The sequence below is a fragment of the Hippoglossus hippoglossus genome, chromosome 12 (genome assembly GCF_009819705.1).
Source record: "Hippoglossus hippoglossus isolate fHipHip1 chromosome 12, fHipHip1.pri, whole genome shotgun sequence".
NCBI classification, from domain to species: Eukaryota; Metazoa; Chordata; class Actinopteri; order Pleuronectiformes; family Pleuronectidae; genus Hippoglossus; species Hippoglossus hippoglossus.
The window spans coordinates 16,779,115-16,797,300 of record NC_047162.1 but is presented as its reverse complement, the minus strand read 5'-3'; the positions used below and the strand labels follow the sequence as shown (position 1 = coordinate 16,797,300).

The window sequence follows — 18,186 nt, the reverse complement described above, 5'->3', positions numbered from 1 at the left end:
TGAAAGAATGAAATCTAAAGAAGAAATGATTTTGATAAAACATTTATTTCAAGTCTTTACATGTGAAGATAAAACCATATCAAACACTAGTAAAGTGTACAAAATATGAGTTAGCTGCAAAAACTAACACAACCATGAATCTTGAATGAAATATTGATTTTTTTTTTAAACAAAGCAGAAATTACTATATCAATCGGATGTTTCTCTCAAGTCTAAAGATGAGAGAAGTGAGAGACAGAAGAAGAGAAGCTGCTTCGTGGTCATGCTGCGACCATGACCTTTGTAACAGGGTTTTGGATTCCGCAATAAACAAATGAATAAAGGAATCATATCAAAGTTTATCAGGACAGTACAAAGACACTTCAGTGTTTCATGAAGGCTAGCATCATCTCCATTGGCAGCGGGAAGATGATGGTGGAGTTCTTCTCGGTGGCGATGGTGCTGAGGGTCTGAAGGTAGCGCAGCTGCAGGCCAGACGGAGACTCTGCGATCACCAGGGAGGCCTCCTTCAGAGCCCGAGCGGCGTTCATCTCTCCCTCCGCTGCGATGACCTGGAGAAGGAAACAGGAAGGAAGAGTAAGACCTCAGCATCAACAGTTAGATCTGTCATTGTTAGGAACTAAAGATATTATTTAAACAAAGGTTTAGTTAGATTTGACAAGTATTCTGGTCTAGAAAACAAATATAAAATTCCTCCAGCCGAGAAATTTTGAATGTGTGCCTAGTGCTCGCTGCCGGCTCGAGAGAGACATTCATAAAAGCTGCAAAGGCTAAAGATAAATCAGACTGGCTACTGGCTTGTATGGCTGTCTACAGACTGCCATGTGGCCCGCTCAGTAGTCATCCTCAATACCTCTTCGCCTTCTAAAAATGTGCTGCTGCTTGAATCGCAAAACATCCAAGACATCAAAGGAATCTTTCCTGGCTAAACACACTAGAAAAGAGAAAGCTACACTCTAGCAAAGCCCTCGAACAACGTGCGATTATTCAAGAACTATAAGTCCTATCTGTGAAATAAAAACACTGTGAGAAATTGTTTCTCTGCTGACTCGTCATTTCTCGTTCCTGATCATCACCCTGACATATGAACGTGCAGGAGGGTGACGAGCTTTCAGAGGACGTTGGGGCGTCTTACCTTGGCTCTGGCCTCGCGGCTGGCCTCCGCCTCAGCCGCCATCGCTCTCTGGAGCTGTTGGGGCAGCTTGACATCTTTGATCTCCACCCGCTTCACCTTGATCCCCCACTCATCTGTTGCATCATCCAGAGTCGCCTGAAAGGGCAGAGAGACGGGTTTTCTAATGGGACCTTCATGGACGAGCCACCATAAGCCAACTAGCTTGTATTGTTTTAAACTGTCCAGCAGATGGAGCTCAACCAGGTTTTTGTCTAAATAAAATAACTTAAGTTCAGAGTAAACATTGTGTAAATGTACAAGAGGTGATGCCAGGTGCTTGTAATGCATATTCACACCATAATACACAATCCAAACATTACACTTCATTTACACATTAAAATGACATTAATAATCATATTACTGCAGTCACATTAAACCGGCAATTGCTATTTAAAGTGAACGTCTTACTTTAAGTTTTATACAAGAAGTATTTTATGAAGTCTTTAAACTGGCACCATCTGTTTGCATGTGTCAGATTTATTGTCTCTTGCGCCCACTGTCCCCTTTATCCTCCCCCCCCCCTCTTGTCCTCTTCTGTCCCTTGTCCACTAAATGCCTCCTTGTTGCTAATTGGCACTTTGTTTGTTTTCTTGTAAACTTACACAATGTGTGTAACTGCTGCTGAATGTTACCTGCATGCTGTGTGCGATCTCTTCACGGTCAGACAGGATCTCCGCCAGGTTCTTGGTTCCCAGGACGTTCCTCAGCGTGGTCTGGGCGAGCAGTCGGGTGGCGGCGTCAGCATTGGTGATGTTAGCCACGGCCTGGGTGGCATTCTGGACCCGGTAGTACACCACACCATCCACACTCACGGTCACAGAGTCTTTGGTCAAAACCTGAGAAGGAAACAGGAAATAACATGAAGAGAATGTTTAATCTGGTTTATTTGTGTTATTTAACACATTTGCTGAAAGTACTTGGAAGTGTGCATGTCCTACCTCTTGTGGTGGGATATCGAAGGTGATTGTGCGCATGTCCACGTTAATGAAGCTGTCAGTGCAGGGCAGGATGAAGAACAACCCTGTGGAATCACAAGAATAACAAAGACTAAAGCACTGTAAACACAATAATGAGGAAGCGTGCAGGGTTCACTGCCTTGGGTCATGGGTCAATCAGAATTTGACGCTAAATATTTATCCAATCAGTACAGTGTCCCTAAAACCAGAGGCCTTTGTATTAATGCAGCTCCAGTTCCTGTAATGTTTGTCTGACGTGGTTATAAACACTCAATTTAAAGCTGACTAGAGCCACCAGATATGAAGTTATAGGGACTGATGCTGATACCAATATTAGGGAGAAACACACTTCACCGATATACTTCATTTATAACACACACGTATATATATATATCTCCATCTTACGCCTCATAGAGTGCTTGGGTTCCCAGCAAAAATAACATATTATTCATCCCTCTTATACTTATGGTTTGCACTGCACAGTATACATCTGCATAATCTTTGAGCCTCTGGGTTGTCATAGCAACCTACGTCACAGTGCCGGCTGCAACAGAAGTCATCAATCAGAAGTCGAAACCCATTAAAGACGAAGGACAAGACCAGTGAGGTCGGCTGAAGAGCTGGTCATGTGACTTTTCACTACAGAGGGACCACGCCCCAGAATCACAGACCTGACTGCACCACGACAGCAGAGCAGTTCTCAGTAGAAGAAAAAGGGCAGTGTGAACTAGAACTGACCCAGCACACCTGAAGTTAAGTTCACTTGATGTAAAGATGAACTTAATTACATGCAAATCTCACGGTAACCCGTTTTTCTATCAGGCTAATGCCACACAATGACATCATCTGGCCAGGGACATGGTTCAAAATAACTGTCGACTCACTGTAACAATTATCATCTGTTTGTCTATATAAGCTCCTTGAAAGATATTTTAGCTCTAGACTTTCGCTTTGTTTGGGTCTACACGGTGCGATGTATCAGCTGGAATGATATCAAAATAACTGAATGATGATCTAGTGGAAAAATACTTTGAACTTATCAGTAGAAGAGCACTTAAAACACATGCTGGAAGAAATTGGACGTAGGGAAAAAATATATACGGGTGAAAAACAAACAAGGGTTTCTGACCTGGTCCTCTGGCTCCTCCTCGCAAAATGCGCCCCAGGCGAAAGATAATGGCTCGTTCATACTCCTTCACAATCTGTGAACAGAGCAAAAACCACACAAATGGCTCAAATACATTCACTTTTTCTTCCAAGAGCAATTACCCTGCTTACTGAGGGTAACTTTTAATTGGCACAAACTCCAGAGTTTCCAAAACAGCGAATAAACAGACTGAGCCATCCACAGTCATCTACTCTATATAGTCTATACCCAGCCAGCTTTGCTTGCACAGTGGAAAATAAACAGTGAACTTGACAAGCAGCTGACCTTAATGCACATCCATATGGAGATGGGAAGGGTAACCAGCATGAGCAGGAAGGAGAACCCCACCAACAGCCAGCCACAAACGCCAATGTCACCGTCTGGATTCTCCCAAGCTGGAAGAAAAGAAGATAAACACATGTATGAATACATGAATTCACCTGATGCACATTCACAACGGGAATAAATAAATAAAAATAGATTAAGAATAAAACAACAATAAAACATCATTTAAAGCACTTCCACGTGGCAGATTCTTTCAGAAGTAACAGGAAATATTTTCTCGTTAAACCATCTATACTTTCTGATCCCGTCAGGCATCAGCACAGCTTTTTGTTAATGATGGAGGGGGGGAATAAAAAAATACATAAAATGACTTGCTGCCATTGAACGACTCGCTGCTAACTGATCCCCAGAAAAGACTCAGGCCTTACCCGCTTGACAGTTCTTTCCTCTGGTTTCTCGCATGGTGACTTCTATGCTGTTGGCATCCTTTATGTCCATTCTGGCCTGATACTCTAATCAGGGAAAACATCAGGGTCAGGCTCAGTGTTATAAATGAAGTGTAATAAAATCGAGTAGATAGCTCAGCCAACATTACTACCGACTTACTGTCATGAGTTGAGACCTGGGAGGAAGCAGGAGGTTTCTCTACATGTCGTAGGGAGGGAAAGAGCAGATAAGATCTTACTGGAATAAAATATTTGTACCAAAGAGCCATTTGAGACCAGCTGAGAGGGAAAGGTCGCGTGAGGAGGACATTTCCACAACATCCCTTTAACAACAGCAGCTCAATAATAGATACTGATTAGTATTGAGCTCAAAAGGATTTCACCCCGTGTGACTAAAAGTAAATCGGCTACAATGCTAACTAGTGTAAGCTAGTTCGTCACAGACTATACCCTGAGCAGGCTTTCAGCTAATAAAATAGTTTTCCACCGAAACAAGCCTTCATTGATAAATGTATTAATTGACGTTTATCTAACCCTCAGAGAAACAGTTGTTGAAAACAGTTTGATTTTAAAATGTGCCTCGTAGCAAACCCAAATCAGCTTAATTCGGCTGTGCAGGCGAGTTAGTGGACTAACGGTTGCTCTGGAGCTGTTTAGCCAGAGTTAGCAAACAGGGTTTTAAGCGTTTAGCTTGACAATTTCCCAGCAGGAGGAGGGAGGCTCAGTTTGGATCTGAGGGGGCTGTGAATGATGGAGGGTGGGAATAAAAAAATACATAAAATAACTTGCTGCTGTTGATCAACTCGCTGCTAACTGATCCCCAGAAAAGTGTCAGGCCTTACCAGACTGACAGTCCTTTCCTCTGGGTTCTTGCATGGGGACTTCTTTGCTATCGGCGTCCATTTAGGCCAGTTCAAATAAATGTGGCTCTGGTTTGTGAGCGTGTTTGTCCTGAAGTGACCGTGGATCCAGAAAGGGCAAGGTCAAATCGTGGCGGCGGTAGCTCCTGGAGGCACTTCTGGTGTCAACAGAAACTGCCACTGATATGTGAAGGCAGCTGCCTTTGTTCTCACACTGTTTGGAGGCAGCTGCCTTTGCTGTCACACTGTTTAAAAGGCAGCTGCCTCCAAACAGTGTGACAAGCTCTGTTGACGAGTGCGACTGGCTCTTCAAAATTTGAAGCAATGTTATAACTATGCATTCAGCAGCTACACGGTACATGTTAGAAACACTAACTGGCTGAAAACAATTTGCTTTTAAAATGTGCCTCGTTAGCAAACCCCAGTCGGCTTAATCCGGTTGTGTTTCAATTTATGTCGCACTGATAAATCCACCATCACTGTTACGCTCGCTAGCACTAGCATGCGAGGGGAGCAGGCTAATAAGTGGACTAACGGTTGCTCTGGGGTTGTTTAGCCGGAGTTAGCAAACAAGGTTTTAAGCGTTTAGTTTGACATCTTCACAGCAGGAGCAGGGAGACAGAGTTTGGATCTGTGGGGGCTGTGAATGATGGAGGGGGGGAATTAAAAAAAATACATGAAATAACTTGCTGCCGTTGAACGACTCGCTGCTAACTGATCCCCAGAAAAGCGTCAGGCCTTACCCAACTGAAGGTCCTCTATTCTGACTTCCTGCATGGGGACTTCCTTGTCGGAGTCCATCACAACCATTCCGTCCTGATACTCTAATCAGGGCAAACATCAGGGTCAGGCTGATTGAAATAAATGCAGTGTAATAAAATCAAGTAGATAGCCCAGAATACATGACCGGACCCGATCCTGACCCAAACGTTAATTCAACATGTTTCTCTGAATCCAGCCCAACCGCTTCAGGTGTCCTCAATCTAAAAACAAAGTACACAGGTGTCTTTGTAGCAGCAGTTGAACTGCAATACACTGCTGCAAGGACAGGATTTAATGACATGCCAAAAGTAATCAATATTTTTGATTTACTCTTGTAAATGTACTTTATTTGTAGGTTGCAGCCAGTAGCAGCAGTGACACTAAGAAAGGTGGCATTGTCTGTAAGTAAGTAAACTACTGTTGCAGTTAATGTTGTATTTCTTGTAAATCGCTGCACCGAAGACCAAACCAAACTGTACCATGATTACTGTTTACTGTTACTCCCCTGAAGTAAAACATTCGTCCCATTTAAAGTCACCTCCATCCACGTATCCACACCCACTGCCCTGTTTGCAGCTTTAGCTTAAAATCTAACACATGACATGCAACCAAGTCAGCGGCTTGAGATTCTCACCTTCACCATGGGCCATATAATGCCTGCCTGGACCTACAGACAAAGATTCAAAGTTAAAACTTGCGTTATGCATTCAAAGGCTGCACGTTAGAAACACTAACTGACGTTTTAAGCACAGTTGCCATCACTGTGTATGTGTCGATATTCCCTGTGATGGGAAATCTGAAAATAAAGAGGAAACAACGAAAGTGTCTTTTGCGAAAAGGATCGACCTAGAGCTCAAGTTATTAATACCGACCATCAAAAAACGTTACTAACCGTTACGCTTGCTAGCATTAGCATGCGAGGGGGAACAGGCTAATTAGTGGACTGCCGGTTCCTCTGGGGTTGTTTAGTCAGAGTTAGCAAACAGGGTTTTAAGCGTTTAGTTTGACATTTTCACAGCAGTAGGAGGGAGACACAGTTTGGATCTGTGGGGCTGTTAATGATGGATGGGGGGATTAAAAAAATACATAAAATAACTTGCTGCCATTGAACGACTCACTAACTGATCCCCAGAACAGTGTCAGGCCTTACCAGACTGATGGTCCTCTTCACTGGGTTCTTGCACGGGGACTTCTACGTAGTCCATTCTGGCCAGGTAAAAATAAATGTGGTGTGTGGGTGTGTTTGTCCTGAAGTGACTGTGGATCCAGAAAGGGCAAGGTCAAATCGTGGCAGCGGTAGCTCCTGGAGGCACTTCTGGTGTCAACAGAAACTGCCACTGGTATGTGAAGGAAGCTGCCTTTGTTCTCACACTGTTTGGAGGCAGCTGCCTCTTTTGCCACACTGCTTGGAGGCAGCTGCCTTTGTTGCATCACTGTTTGGAGGCAGCTGCCTTTGTTGGCTTTGGAGGCAGCTGCCTCTTTTGCCACACTGCTTGGAGGCAGCTGCCTTTGTTCTCACACTGTTTGGAGGCAGCTGCAGCCGTTAGCGTGACTGAACTGTGATAAACCAAACTGTGATAAACCAAAGGAGAAATGTACATTTTTATCCTTGCTTTAAATTCTACATTTTTTAACCAAGTTTTATTCTCATGTCTTCAGTATTTATATGTATAGAGATCCCACGACTGGTGCCATCTGACGTTTTTCAAAGCCAAGTACTGTAGTATAACCAGCAGGTGACCCTGAATGTTTAATGGGACTTTGGTGACTTTAGACAGTATTACAGTGAAGTTATTGAATAATATTAATAAATATTTGCAAAAATTATGCAAAATCAAATCTTTCCAAACTAAGTACTGTAGCATAACCAGCAGGAGACACTGGACGTGTGACGTGATTTTGGTGAGAGTATACAGTATCACAGTGAAGTTATTGAATACTTTTGTAATCTCTCTTTTCGGTGTTGCACTTTGTAGACGGTCCCTTCACTCGTCTCACAGCCGGCTGTACATAGGGACCAATGTCCTGTGTCCATCTCGAGTCAAACTGATGAAAACTGGCTTGTAGCCCATTGTCCACCTTGCTGCGGTGGGAAAGAGGCGTGGTTTGTGTTTTAACGACGTTTCGCATATGACTTATTGATCCGGGAAGTTCGAATCTGTGAATGTTTCCAACTTTACCGAATCTGGAGTTAGATTGTTTTCTAACGTACATTCATGTGACGAGCATAGTGATGTAACCTCAGACCATGATGCCCCTACTTCTCTAGATCTGAGTTTTCCAAATCACAACCCCACCTTTTAAACAATGGAGATTTAATTCACTTCTACCTGCCAACGACCTATTCGCAGACACCTTATGATCGAATTTAAAATTATTGTTTATTACCGGATATGTCAAGAGGAACCTTATGGGAATCTAATCTAAGGCATACTTAAGTCAGTTCTGCTTGTGATGTATAATGAGGCTTTGTCGCTTGGCCGTCTCCCTCCAACCCTGATGCTACAGTTACTCTTCTCTTCTTTAACATATAGAACTTACTGTAGTAAAATACTGTACCAGGCTTTGGTATTCCACAAGAAATAGATGAATAAATGAAACATATCAATGCAACTTAAACATGGGTCAAGTTGAGACAAACTTGAAACCTCAAACAGGTCACAGCGAGCCAGAGCTCCACATTCACACGAGGCAAGAAGCACGAGGGACAAACTTGTCTCAGTAAAAATAACAATATGTCAAATTTACTTTTTCGGGGTGGGGGGGGGGGGTGGGGATCAACAAAAAACATGAGCATTGTTTTTGGTTCTTTCTCTTGTATTTTTTTCTGTGGAAACCTTGTTACATGGATGCTCAATAAACTATATTTAAAAAAAACAAAAAAGATGAGAAGTCAGAGACAGAAGAAGAGAAGCTGCTTCGTGGTCATGCTGCGAGTGAACGTGACCTGTAACAGTTTAAATTCATCTCAGAGCAGGTCTAAATATAAAGTTACTAGGCTATGTAGCTGTTTAATAATCTGTCTCTGTTGCAGCAATACATTTAACATATAGAACTTACTGTAGTAAAATACATGATCAGGCTTTCGGATTCCACAAGAAATAAATGAATAAATGAAAATATATCAATGCACATTAAACATGGGTCAAGTTGAGACAAACTTGAAACCTCAAAGAAGTCACAGCAAACCAGGGCTCCACATTAACACGAGACACTCGTCCCTCCTGGACAAACTTGTCTCAGTAAAAGTAACAATATGGTGATAATACAGAGGTGAAAAGGTTGAACAGGACATCTATGGACAAAATTCAGTGGTAAACCAGGACTGTGTTATATAGATGGTCATTTAAAAGAATGTGCTCGGCTCAGGCGTACGAGACCTAGACAGTTGAAATGATGTGAATATGATGTTTGAGGGACGTTAACCTTTAGTAAAACATTGTTTAGGTGGTTTGCCGAGTCGTTAATATCTTTGTGTAAATATGTTCTCTAAAATGTTGAGTCACATTTATACACTTATACATTTATAAGTGATTCATTTTACCATTAAGCTTTATTGAATCTCGAGCCACTACTTCTTTTAATGATCTTTCCATCTGATCAACGCAGATTATTTGGTCGGACAGAACATTTACTGCTTTGTCAACAGATCCTATTTTAAATCTATATTCTGAATGTAACAGATTTAAAACTGAGTAATGAGTCGCACAAAACCTTATGACACTGGGTATTTATCATTGTTTGTGACTTTTAACTTGTCCAGTGGGACACGTAAAATATTCTGCTCTACAAAAATAAAGAATTAAGAATAACGCTCGTCCTGGACAAGTGGACAAGTGTTAATGTTGAGCCCTGAAAAATATAACAAACTTAACTTGAATGCATTTATATATGTATATATATGGTAACACTACTAAGTGAGACATGGACTAGACACTGCAATGTACATTGACAACCCTCCTGTTATCTATACGTCAGAAGGAGGAAGCATATAAGAACTGCATATTACTTGGCTTGTTGCACCCAGAAAGAAGGAAAGAGACAAGATACTGCGGTTTAAAAAACAAACATGCAGTCATAAAATCATAGTGTTCTCTTCACAGTGCATAGAAGTGAGATTTTAGACTGTAAAATGAAGCGATGGCAGTAAGTTAAGGCCTTTGGCTGAAAGATTTGCATTAAATGTCATTCGCTGCTTCATCCTGAGCAGACTGAAGCCTGACAGGGGCGGGGGGGGGGGTTGGAATACACATGTGGCTAACGAAGATGAAAATGTATGTAAATATGAAGTGTTTGTTGTATTTTGTCCACCAACCTGAACGTTACATATACTGTGTATGAATAGAAAGTGAACTGTAAACATATGACAGGCAGCAACATCAAGCCTGATAACCAGTCGGAATCTATGTGACCCATCAGCCAGGTCTTCAGTTTGTAATCTGAGATTACAGTAATGACAGTATGTCCTGGCGTGTGTCCCTGCAGTCCTATTTCTAGATCGCTGGCCAATACTTTCTAAACTCATTTAATACTTATTAAAAGTAGTATTTGATACATCTCCATTAAAACATTTGAGTGTGTTCATGCATTCATACACATACTGTATTCACAACACTCTCCATGTTGAAGCCTAAAGATTTGTGGAATAAATAAAGTACAGGTTCGTGTTTGAACCATTTTACTTTGAAATTCAGTGAAAACATGTCATGGCACAGCGAACAGCTAAAAACCAGAGGTAGGTTTCTGAGGATTGGCAGTAAAGCCATTAGAGCCCTCAGATGGATATTGGGAAAATAATTATGACACGAAGAAACTGGCAGTGGTTGTAGTAGTGCCATGTCAACAGGGGATATTAGTTAAATAAATACAAGGATGTGTATGTGTGTGCACAGTTGTAAGGCTGCATATCCAGCTGGCACTTTCCTTTAGTGTTTGAGAAAGGGATGATGAAAGGTTTGTACTTCCTGCCTCTGTTTTGACAGTCAGGGGAACCTGCAGGATAAAAGCTAAACCACCTGCTGTGGTACGGGTCGTTCACAATAACTGTTTTAAAATACTGTAGCGACGCATCCGCTTTGGTCAGATCTGAGCACATGTAACATGTGACACAAGTTACATTTCAATTTTTTAACTTCCCCTCATCTGCTGAAGATCTTTGACAGATCTAAAAGAATCATTTTCTGCAGAAATGGCGGTTTGGAACAAAATAACCTAAGACCCACAGGCTTGAGAATGGTCCTGGTTACTAATCACCAGAGAGGTGAACATACACCTGAGTGTATGCTGGCGGTCGACTATAGGCTTTGTGGTGTGTTTAAATGCAAAGAGGGTTCGGTCACAAGTGTGGATCTTTTGAGCAAAGCTTGGTGCTTCCTCATTCAAAATCACAACTTCCTGAACTGGATACAGGACCTAAATATGTGTAAATGATGTGCAAGTATGACCGATGAGAACAAAGACTCCTCAGCGTTTCATGAAGGCTTGCATCATCTCCAGTGGCAGCGGGAAGATGATGGTGGAGTTCTTCTCGGCAGCGATGGTGCTGAGGGTCTGAAGGTAGCGCAGCTGCAGGCCAGACGGAGACTCTGCGATCACCAGGGAGGCCTCCTTCAGAGCCCGAGCGGCGTTCATCTCTCCCTCCGCTGCGATGACCTGGAGAAGGAAACAGGAAGGAAGAGTAAGACCTCAGCATCAACAGTTAGATCTGTTGTTGTTAGGAACTAAAGATATTATTTAAACAAAGGTTTAGTTAGATTTAACAAATATTCTGGTCTAGAAATTATACAAATCAGTTGTGGTTTTTCTCAAATTATGAATTTAAAGAAAATTGTATTTATGTTACCATTTTTAAAACTTAAAATCAATACCATTATCTTGAGTTGTGTGTTACATAATGTTGCATGAATCTCTGCTGACTTGTCATTTCTCTTTCCTGATCATCACCCTGACATATGAACGTGCAGGAGGGTGACGAGCTTTCAGAGGACGTTGGGGCGTCTTACCTTGGCTCTGGCCTCGCGGCTGGCCTCCGCCTCAGCCGCCATCGCTCTCTGGAGCTGTTGGGGCAGCTTGACATCTTTGATCTCCACCCGCTCCACCTTGATCCCCCACTCATCTGTTGCATCATCCAGAGTCGCCTGAAAGGGCAGAGAGACATGTTTTCTAATGGGACCTTCATGGACGAGCCACCATAAAAGTACCACACACACACACACACACACTTATCTCCTAAGCAAACGTGTTCACTTTTGACAGAAACATGTATTTATCAACCCAGATTTTCACTGCAGAAAAAGAGACCTCGCCCTCTTCTCCAGAAGCCAATTATCTTGTATTGTTCCAAACTGTCCAGCAGATGGAGCTCAACCAGGTTTCTGTCTTAAATAAATGACTTAAGTTCAGAGTAAACATTGTGTAAATGTACAAGAGGTGATGCCAGGTGCTTGTAATGCATATTCACAATCCAAACATTACACTTCATTTACACAAATCTGGAACGACTGCACTTTGTTTGTTTTCTTGTAAACTTACACAATGTGTGTAACTGCTGCTGAATGTTACCTGCATGCTGTGTGCGATCTCTTCACGGTCAGACAGGATCTCCGCCAGGTTCTTGGTTCCCAGGACGTTCCTCAGCGTGGTCTGGGCGAGCAGTCGGGTGGCGGCGTCGGCATTGGTGATGTTAGCCACGGCCAGGGTGGCATTCTGGACCCGGTAGTACACCACACCATCCACACTCACGGTCACAGAGTCTTTGGTCAAAACCTGAGAAGGAAACAGGAAATAGCATGAAGAGAATGTTTAATCTGGTTTATTTGTTTTATTTGCCAAATAAGTGAATTAGCTTGGAAGTGTGCATGTCCTACCTCTTGTGGTGGGATATCGAAGGTGATTGTGCGCATGTCCACGTTAATGAAGCTGTCAGTGCAGGGCAGGATGAAGAACAACCCTGTGGAATCACAAGAATAACAAAGACTAAAGCACTGTAAACACAATAATGAAGAAAGCGTCTTCACAAATGTTTGAAAACGGCGCAGTGAATGAAATTCTGACAGAAGGCTAACTCAAGCTCTCTGTAAGTCTGCAGCTGTGCCGACAGCGACGCAAAGCTGTGGATATTTGCAGCTTTCATGAGCCTGTTTCAGTTCAATAATTGAATTAGTGCAATAAACACTACTAGGCATGTGCCTGAGTGAAATAGACATGTGCAGCCATTTAGCTAACATTAATACCACGCCAGTTAGGGACTTGTGGGCTGCATTTCCTGTCAGGATAATGTGTATTTAAATGCTGAGATCACAACCATCTGTTCGGGAGGGGAAATGAAGACAACGACAGGCTCCTCGTGTCGTTTCCGCCACGACATTCCCAGCATTCTCTACGAATTTAGCTCCCGTCTTAATGGCACAGACAGCGTCTCTGAGAATCATCTTGTCACACGGAGGAAAATTTCCCTGATAAGCCTCCTAAAAAAAAGCTTTTTTCATCAATAAACAGTTCATACAGATACAAAACAGACCTCATGAGCCTGTTTTTTAAAAAAAAAAAAATGTAATGGGACATGTTGAAGGTCACTATTTAATAACAGCTGCTGTAGATGGAGAGGGGGGCGAGATTTCATGGGTGGGCGTGAGGGGCATTGTGGGAAACCAGATGCAGAATTCAACTTATGCATTGGCTCCTCCAGCTCCTAAGGAACGAGAGGTTTTATTGGCAGAGAGCTATTATTACCGTGTGCTGTCATAAAAAAGGAGCCCCTGACTCTCTGAGGAGTCACATTTCAGCATTTTGAGAGGACACAGCCTGGTTTTCAGATCCAGTGAAAACAAGAAATCAAAACGATAAAAGAGACAGTGAATTATGAGATGTATGCAAATTAATCCTTGTGGGAGTCTGTATTTTTATTTAAACAAATTCACTGCCTTTCAAAAACAGAAGAGGCATCAGTGAGAATAGGATGATAAAGGCATTAAGATCTCCAACAGACACATGTGCCGTAGCATTGCCAGACAAACGGCTGTGGAGTGGGGTTTCAGTTAGTTGTGTACACACAAGTGCTCGTCTATGTGGCGGCATGTCAACTGGTTGACCTTTGACCTGGGATCTTGTGTTGTTGTTATTATTGGTCCTACATATTTTTCCATTTTAATTTGAACCAGTGATTTTACCATGACGATTCCTGTCATCTTGCCCACCAGAGAGCAGGAAGTGGAAGGGAGGGAAACAAAGCTCTACATTGTGATTTTTATCAGCTGTTTATCGCAAAAAAAAAAAATACTGACCCAACCCTAATCTGGACTGTGTTTCAATGCATTTACTATTGTTGGGATTTTTGTACATCAGCACATTAGATCTGAGATTAGACTGTGACTTTAAACGTGTCGACTCTCAGATTTAATGGTGTTTAAGAGTCTGTATATTTATATTATGGGAACTTAGGTGTGTTTAAACACAGTCCTCTAGTTTCACAACAATGGTCCTAAACATGCAGCTCTGGCATCTGAAGATAACAAAGATAGGCTGATGTGCACGGTTCACAGTGTCCCTTAAAACCAGAGGCCTGTGTATTAATGCAGCTACAGTTCCTGCAGTGTTTGTCTAACGTGGTTTTAAACACTCAATTTAAAGCTGACAGACAACTAGAGCCACCAGATATGAAGTTATTGGGACTGATGCTGATACCAATATTAGGGAGAAACACATATGAACTTCATTTCTCTCACACACACACACACACACACACACACACACACACACACACACACACACACACACACACACACACACACACACACACACACACACACACACACACACACACACACACACACACACACACACACACACACACACACACACACACACACACACAGTGCTTGGGTTCACAGCAAAAACAACAAAATATTCATCCCTCTTATACTTATGGTTTGCACTGCACAGTATACATCTGCATACTCTTTGAGCCTCTGGGTTGTCATAGCAACCTACGTCACAGGGCCGGCTGCAACAGAAGTCATCAATCAGAAGTCGAAACCCATTAAAGACGAAGGACAAGACCAGTGAGTTCGGCTGAAGAGCTGGTCATGTGACTTTTCACTACAGAGGGACCACGCCCCAGAATCACAGACCTGACTGCACCACGACAGCAGAGCAGTTCTCAGTAGAAGAAAAAGGGCAGTGTGAACTACAACTGACCCAGCACACCTGAAGTTATGTTCACTTGATGTAAAGATGAACTTAATTACATGCAAATCTCACGGCAACCCGTTTTTCTATCAGGCTAATGCCACACAATGACATCATCTTGCCAGGAACATGGTTCAAAATAACTGTCGACTGATTCAGTGGGAAAATACTTTGAACTTATCCGTAGAAGAGCACTTAAAACACATACTGGAAACATTTTTGGAGTAAATTTAAATAGAACAGCTGGTGGATTGGACGTAGGGAAAAAATATATACGTGTGAAAAACAAACAAGGGTTTCTGACCTGGTCCTTTGGCTCCTCCTCGCAAAATGCGCCCCAAGCGAAAGATAATGGCTCGTTCATACTCCTTCACAATCTGTGAACAGAGCAAAAACCACACAAATGGCTCAAATACATTCACTTTTTCTTCCAAGAGCAATTACCCTGCTTACTGAGGGTAACTTTTAATTAAGTAAAAGCAAAACAACGGTTCAACGGCTTCTAAAGGCAATCAAATAAATACACATAATCAAGGGGATGAGTCTGGAGCACAAACTCCAGAGTTTCCAAAACAGCGAATAAACAGACTGAGTCATCCACAGTCAGTTACTCTCCACCCAGCCAGCTTTGCTTGCACAGTGGAAAATAAACAGTGAACTTGACAAGCAGCTGACCTTAATGCACATCCATATGGAGATGGGAAGGGTAACCAGCATGAGCAGGAGGGAGAACCCCACCAACAGCCAGCCACAAAAGCCAATGTCAGCGTCTGGATTCTCCAAAGCTGGAAGAAAAGAAGATAAACACATGAATGAATACATGAATTCACGTTCACAATGGGAATAAATAAATAAAAATAGATCAAGAATAAAACAATAAAGCAGCAGCATTTAAAGCACTTCCACGTGGTGGCAGATTCTTTCAGAAGCAACAGCTTTCATCCATCTCTGAAAACCCACACCTTGATCAATGCATATTAAGGGTGTAACAGTAACAGTATGCATATTAGAAGGAGAGATTTGGGTACAGGCCTTTCGGTACGGCACACACGTGGTCTGAACAAATGTTAGCCACTGCATCTGCAGAACTTTGTGTGTGTGAGGAATTAAAGTTCTTGCCAACAATTCAGACCGGGGACAAAGCAATAACTTATAGTGTGTTGTATGGGCTGCAATTTTCTCTCTGAACCTGACTGAGCCTGAGATAGAACTAACTCAGCCTGACCCTGATGTTTTACCCAATTTGAGGTTCATGCAGTGCAATAAAATCGAGTAGATAGCCCAGCATACATGACCGAACCTGACCCAGACCCGAATGTTGTTTCAAAATGTTTCTCTGAATCCAGCCCAACCGCGTCCGGTGTCCTCAATCTTAAAAACAAGTTGCATAGGTGTTTTTGTAGCAGCAGAATAAACTGTAATACACTGCTGCAAGGACACAGGATTTAAATTGTAGGTTGCAGGCAGTGGCAGCAAAGATCAAACTGTACCATGATTGCTGTTACACCCCTAAAGTAAAAAGATTAGTCACATTTAAAGTCACCTCCATCCACGTATCCACACCCACTGCTCCACTGGTCAGTCACATCCTCTGCCCTGTTTGCAGCTTTAGCCTCAAATCTAAACACACGACATGCAACCAAGTCAGCGGCTTTTGAGATTCGTACCTTCGCCATCGAGCATATCATGCCTGCCTGGACCTACAGACAAAGTTTACAGGTCAACAACAACAAAAAACTTGCAGCAGTGTTACAGCAATTGCATTCAACGGCTGCACGTTACAAACAATAACTGACGTTTTAAAGCACAGTCGCCATCACTGATGTGTGTGTGTGTCGTTATTCCCCTGTGGTGGGAAAATCTGAAAATAAAGAGCAAACAACGGAAAAGTGTCTGTGTTTATTATTATTATTATTGTTGTTATTAAGAGGAGGACCCTGGGAGGAAGCAGGAGGTTTCTCTGCATGTCGTAGGGGAGGAGAAGGAGCAGATAAGATCTCAAACTGTTTGAGCTACTTGAGAGCAGCTGAGATGGGAGAGGTCGCGTGAGGACATGTCCACCACACCCCCTCAACAACAACAGCAGATCAATAATCGATACTTATTAGCATTGAGCTAAAAAAAAGGGAGATTTCACCCCGTGTGACTAGAAGTAAATCGGCTACAATGCTAACTAGTGTAAGCTAGTTCGACACGGACTATACCCTGAGCAGGCTTTTTTTTTTTTCAGCTAATAAAATAGTTTTCCACCGAAACAAGCCTTCGTTGACACACGTATCGATTGACGTGTATCTAACCCTCAGAGGAACGACGGTTGGAAACTGTTTGGGGGGTTTTGCTAACGAGGCGAATTATAAAAGCAATCGGCTTAATTCGGCTGCGTCTCAATTTATGACGCACCGATAAAATCCACCATCAAAAAACCGTTACGCTCGCTAGCATTAGCATTAGCATTAGAGGGGTGGGGGGGCAGGCTAATTGGTGGAGTAACGGTTTCTCTGGGGCTCGTTGAAGCCAGAGTTAGCAAACACGTTTTTTTTTTATTTTTTAAAGGCGTTGAGTTTGACATGTTTCCCACAGCAGGAGGAGGAGAGAGAGAGAGAGGGAGACACAGTTTGGATCTGTGCGGGGCTGGGAATGATGGAGGGGGGGGGGGGGGGGGTTTCAAAATGAATACATGAAATGACGGTGAACGACTCGCTGCTATAACTGATCCCCGGGAAAAAAGCGTCAGGCCTTACCCGACACACGGTCCTTCCCTCTGGGTGTCTGCATGGGGGCTACTTCGCTGTCGGTGTCCATTCCGGCCAGTTAAAAATAAAAGCAGCTCCGGTGTGTTGTGTGTGTGAGTGTGTGTGAGTGTGTGTGTGTGTGTGTGTGTGTGTTTGTGGGCGTCAGCTTCTCCCTGAGCTTTGACTCGCAGGTTACTGCTTTCCCAGGCTTGTGGAAGTGGGCGTGGCTCAGCCTGTTGATTCTTAAAGGGATAGAATCCAGTACAATTGAAGTAAGTTGTTCTTTAAAACGTAAAACCCCCCCCCCCAAAAAATAATAAATAAGATGGCTCCATACTGCTCCTGTGGTGTCATCCAAGTGTCCGGAAGCCCCGACCGCGTCATTGACACCATGTTTTTTCGCCTAAATGTCTCAAACTTGAACGCAGCTCCAGACATTAGGATATCAGAAGTCATTTAAGCTCAGATCTTCAACACAGACACACACACACACACACAGTGACATTAGAGACACTTGTGTACTCAGACTGGGTAAAAACAACACAACTTGGTCTTCGTGAACAGAAATGACGTTTGTGTTTGTTTGTATAGAGCAGGGAGGTGAGATGTGATCTGAGATCCTTTCACGGGACGCATGT

The 18,186-nt window shown here is 42.8% G+C and overlaps 2 protein-coding genes and 1 long non-coding RNA gene across 5 annotated transcripts; 1 reads left to right on the top strand and 2 right to left on the bottom strand.

The window, feature by feature from the left end:
- Window positions 1-31: 31 nt before the first annotated feature.
- On the bottom strand, window positions 32-4,544 carry LOC117771282 (erythrocyte band 7 integral membrane protein-like). Its single transcript, XM_034601460.1, has 8 exons — window positions 4,169-4,544; window positions 3,991-4,074; window positions 3,563-3,672; window positions 3,260-3,332; window positions 2,113-2,195; window positions 1,807-2,010; window positions 1,136-1,270; window positions 32-551 (listed from the first exon to the last, which is right to left on the bottom strand). The coding sequence occupies exons 1-8, from the start codon at window positions 4,275-4,277 to the stop codon at window positions 363-365; spliced, it is 987 nt and encodes a 328-aa protein (XP_034457351.1). The 5' UTR covers window positions 4,278-4,544; the 3' UTR covers window positions 32-362.
- Window positions 4,545-8,564: 4,020 nt separating this feature from the next.
- On the top strand, window positions 8,565-9,120 carry LOC117771284. Its single transcript, XR_004615565.1, has 2 exons — window positions 8,565-8,866; window positions 9,009-9,120. It is a non-coding gene; the product is annotated as an uncharacterized LOC117771284 (long non-coding RNA).
- On the bottom strand, window positions 9,062-17,723 carry stom (stomatin). Of its 3 annotated transcripts, XR_004615564.1 has the most exons (9): window positions 17,558-17,716; window positions 16,484-16,516; window positions 15,492-15,601; window positions 15,121-15,193; window positions 12,497-12,579; window positions 12,192-12,395; window positions 11,633-11,767; window positions 11,021-11,282; window positions 9,062-10,979 (listed from the first exon to the last, which is right to left on the bottom strand). XR_004615564.1 is itself a non-coding variant. In XM_034601462.1 (8 exons), exons 1-8 carry the CDS (start codon window positions 17,616-17,618, stop codon window positions 11,094-11,096), a joined length of 888 nt encoding a protein of 295 aa, XP_034457353.1. In that variant the 5' UTR covers window positions 17,619-17,723; the 3' UTR covers window positions 9,062-11,093. The 3 variants fall into 3 exon arrangements, 2 of the variants coding, with proteins under 2 accessions (XP_034457353.1, XP_034457354.1); XM_034601462.1 differs by having other exon boundaries at window positions 9,062-11,282; window positions 17,558-17,723; XM_034601463.1 differs by lacking the exon at window positions 16,484-16,516 and having other exon boundaries at window positions 9,062-11,282.
- Between the last annotated feature and the right edge of the window lie 463 nt (window positions 17,724-18,186).

Bases quoted from the DNA above. Each gene is read 5' to 3' on its own strand.
- LOC117771282 (XM_034601460.1), bottom strand. From the start codon at position 4,277: ATGGCTCTTTGGTACAAATATTTTATTCCAGTAAGATCTTATCTGCTC. The intron at 4,075-4,168 runs GTAAGTCGGTAG...TTCCCTGATTAG, and splicing joins CCAGGTCTCAACTCATGACA to AGTATCAGGCCAGAATGGAC. The intron at 552-1,135 runs GTAAGACGCCCC...TTCCTTCTCCAG, and splicing joins GCCGCGAGGCCAGAGCCAAG to GTCATCGCAGCGGAGGGAGA.
- stom (XM_034601462.1), bottom strand. From the start codon at position 17,618: ATGGACACCGACAGCGAAGTAGCCCCCATGCAGACACCCAGAGGGAAG. The intron at 15,602-16,483 runs GTACGAATCTCA...CTTTTCTTCCAG, and splicing joins TGATATGCTCGATGGCGAAG to CTTTGGAGAATCCAGACGCT. The intron at 12,396-12,496 runs GTAGGACATGCA...TTTCCTTCTCAG, and splicing joins TCGATATCCCACCACAAGAG to GTTTTGACCAAAGACTCTGT.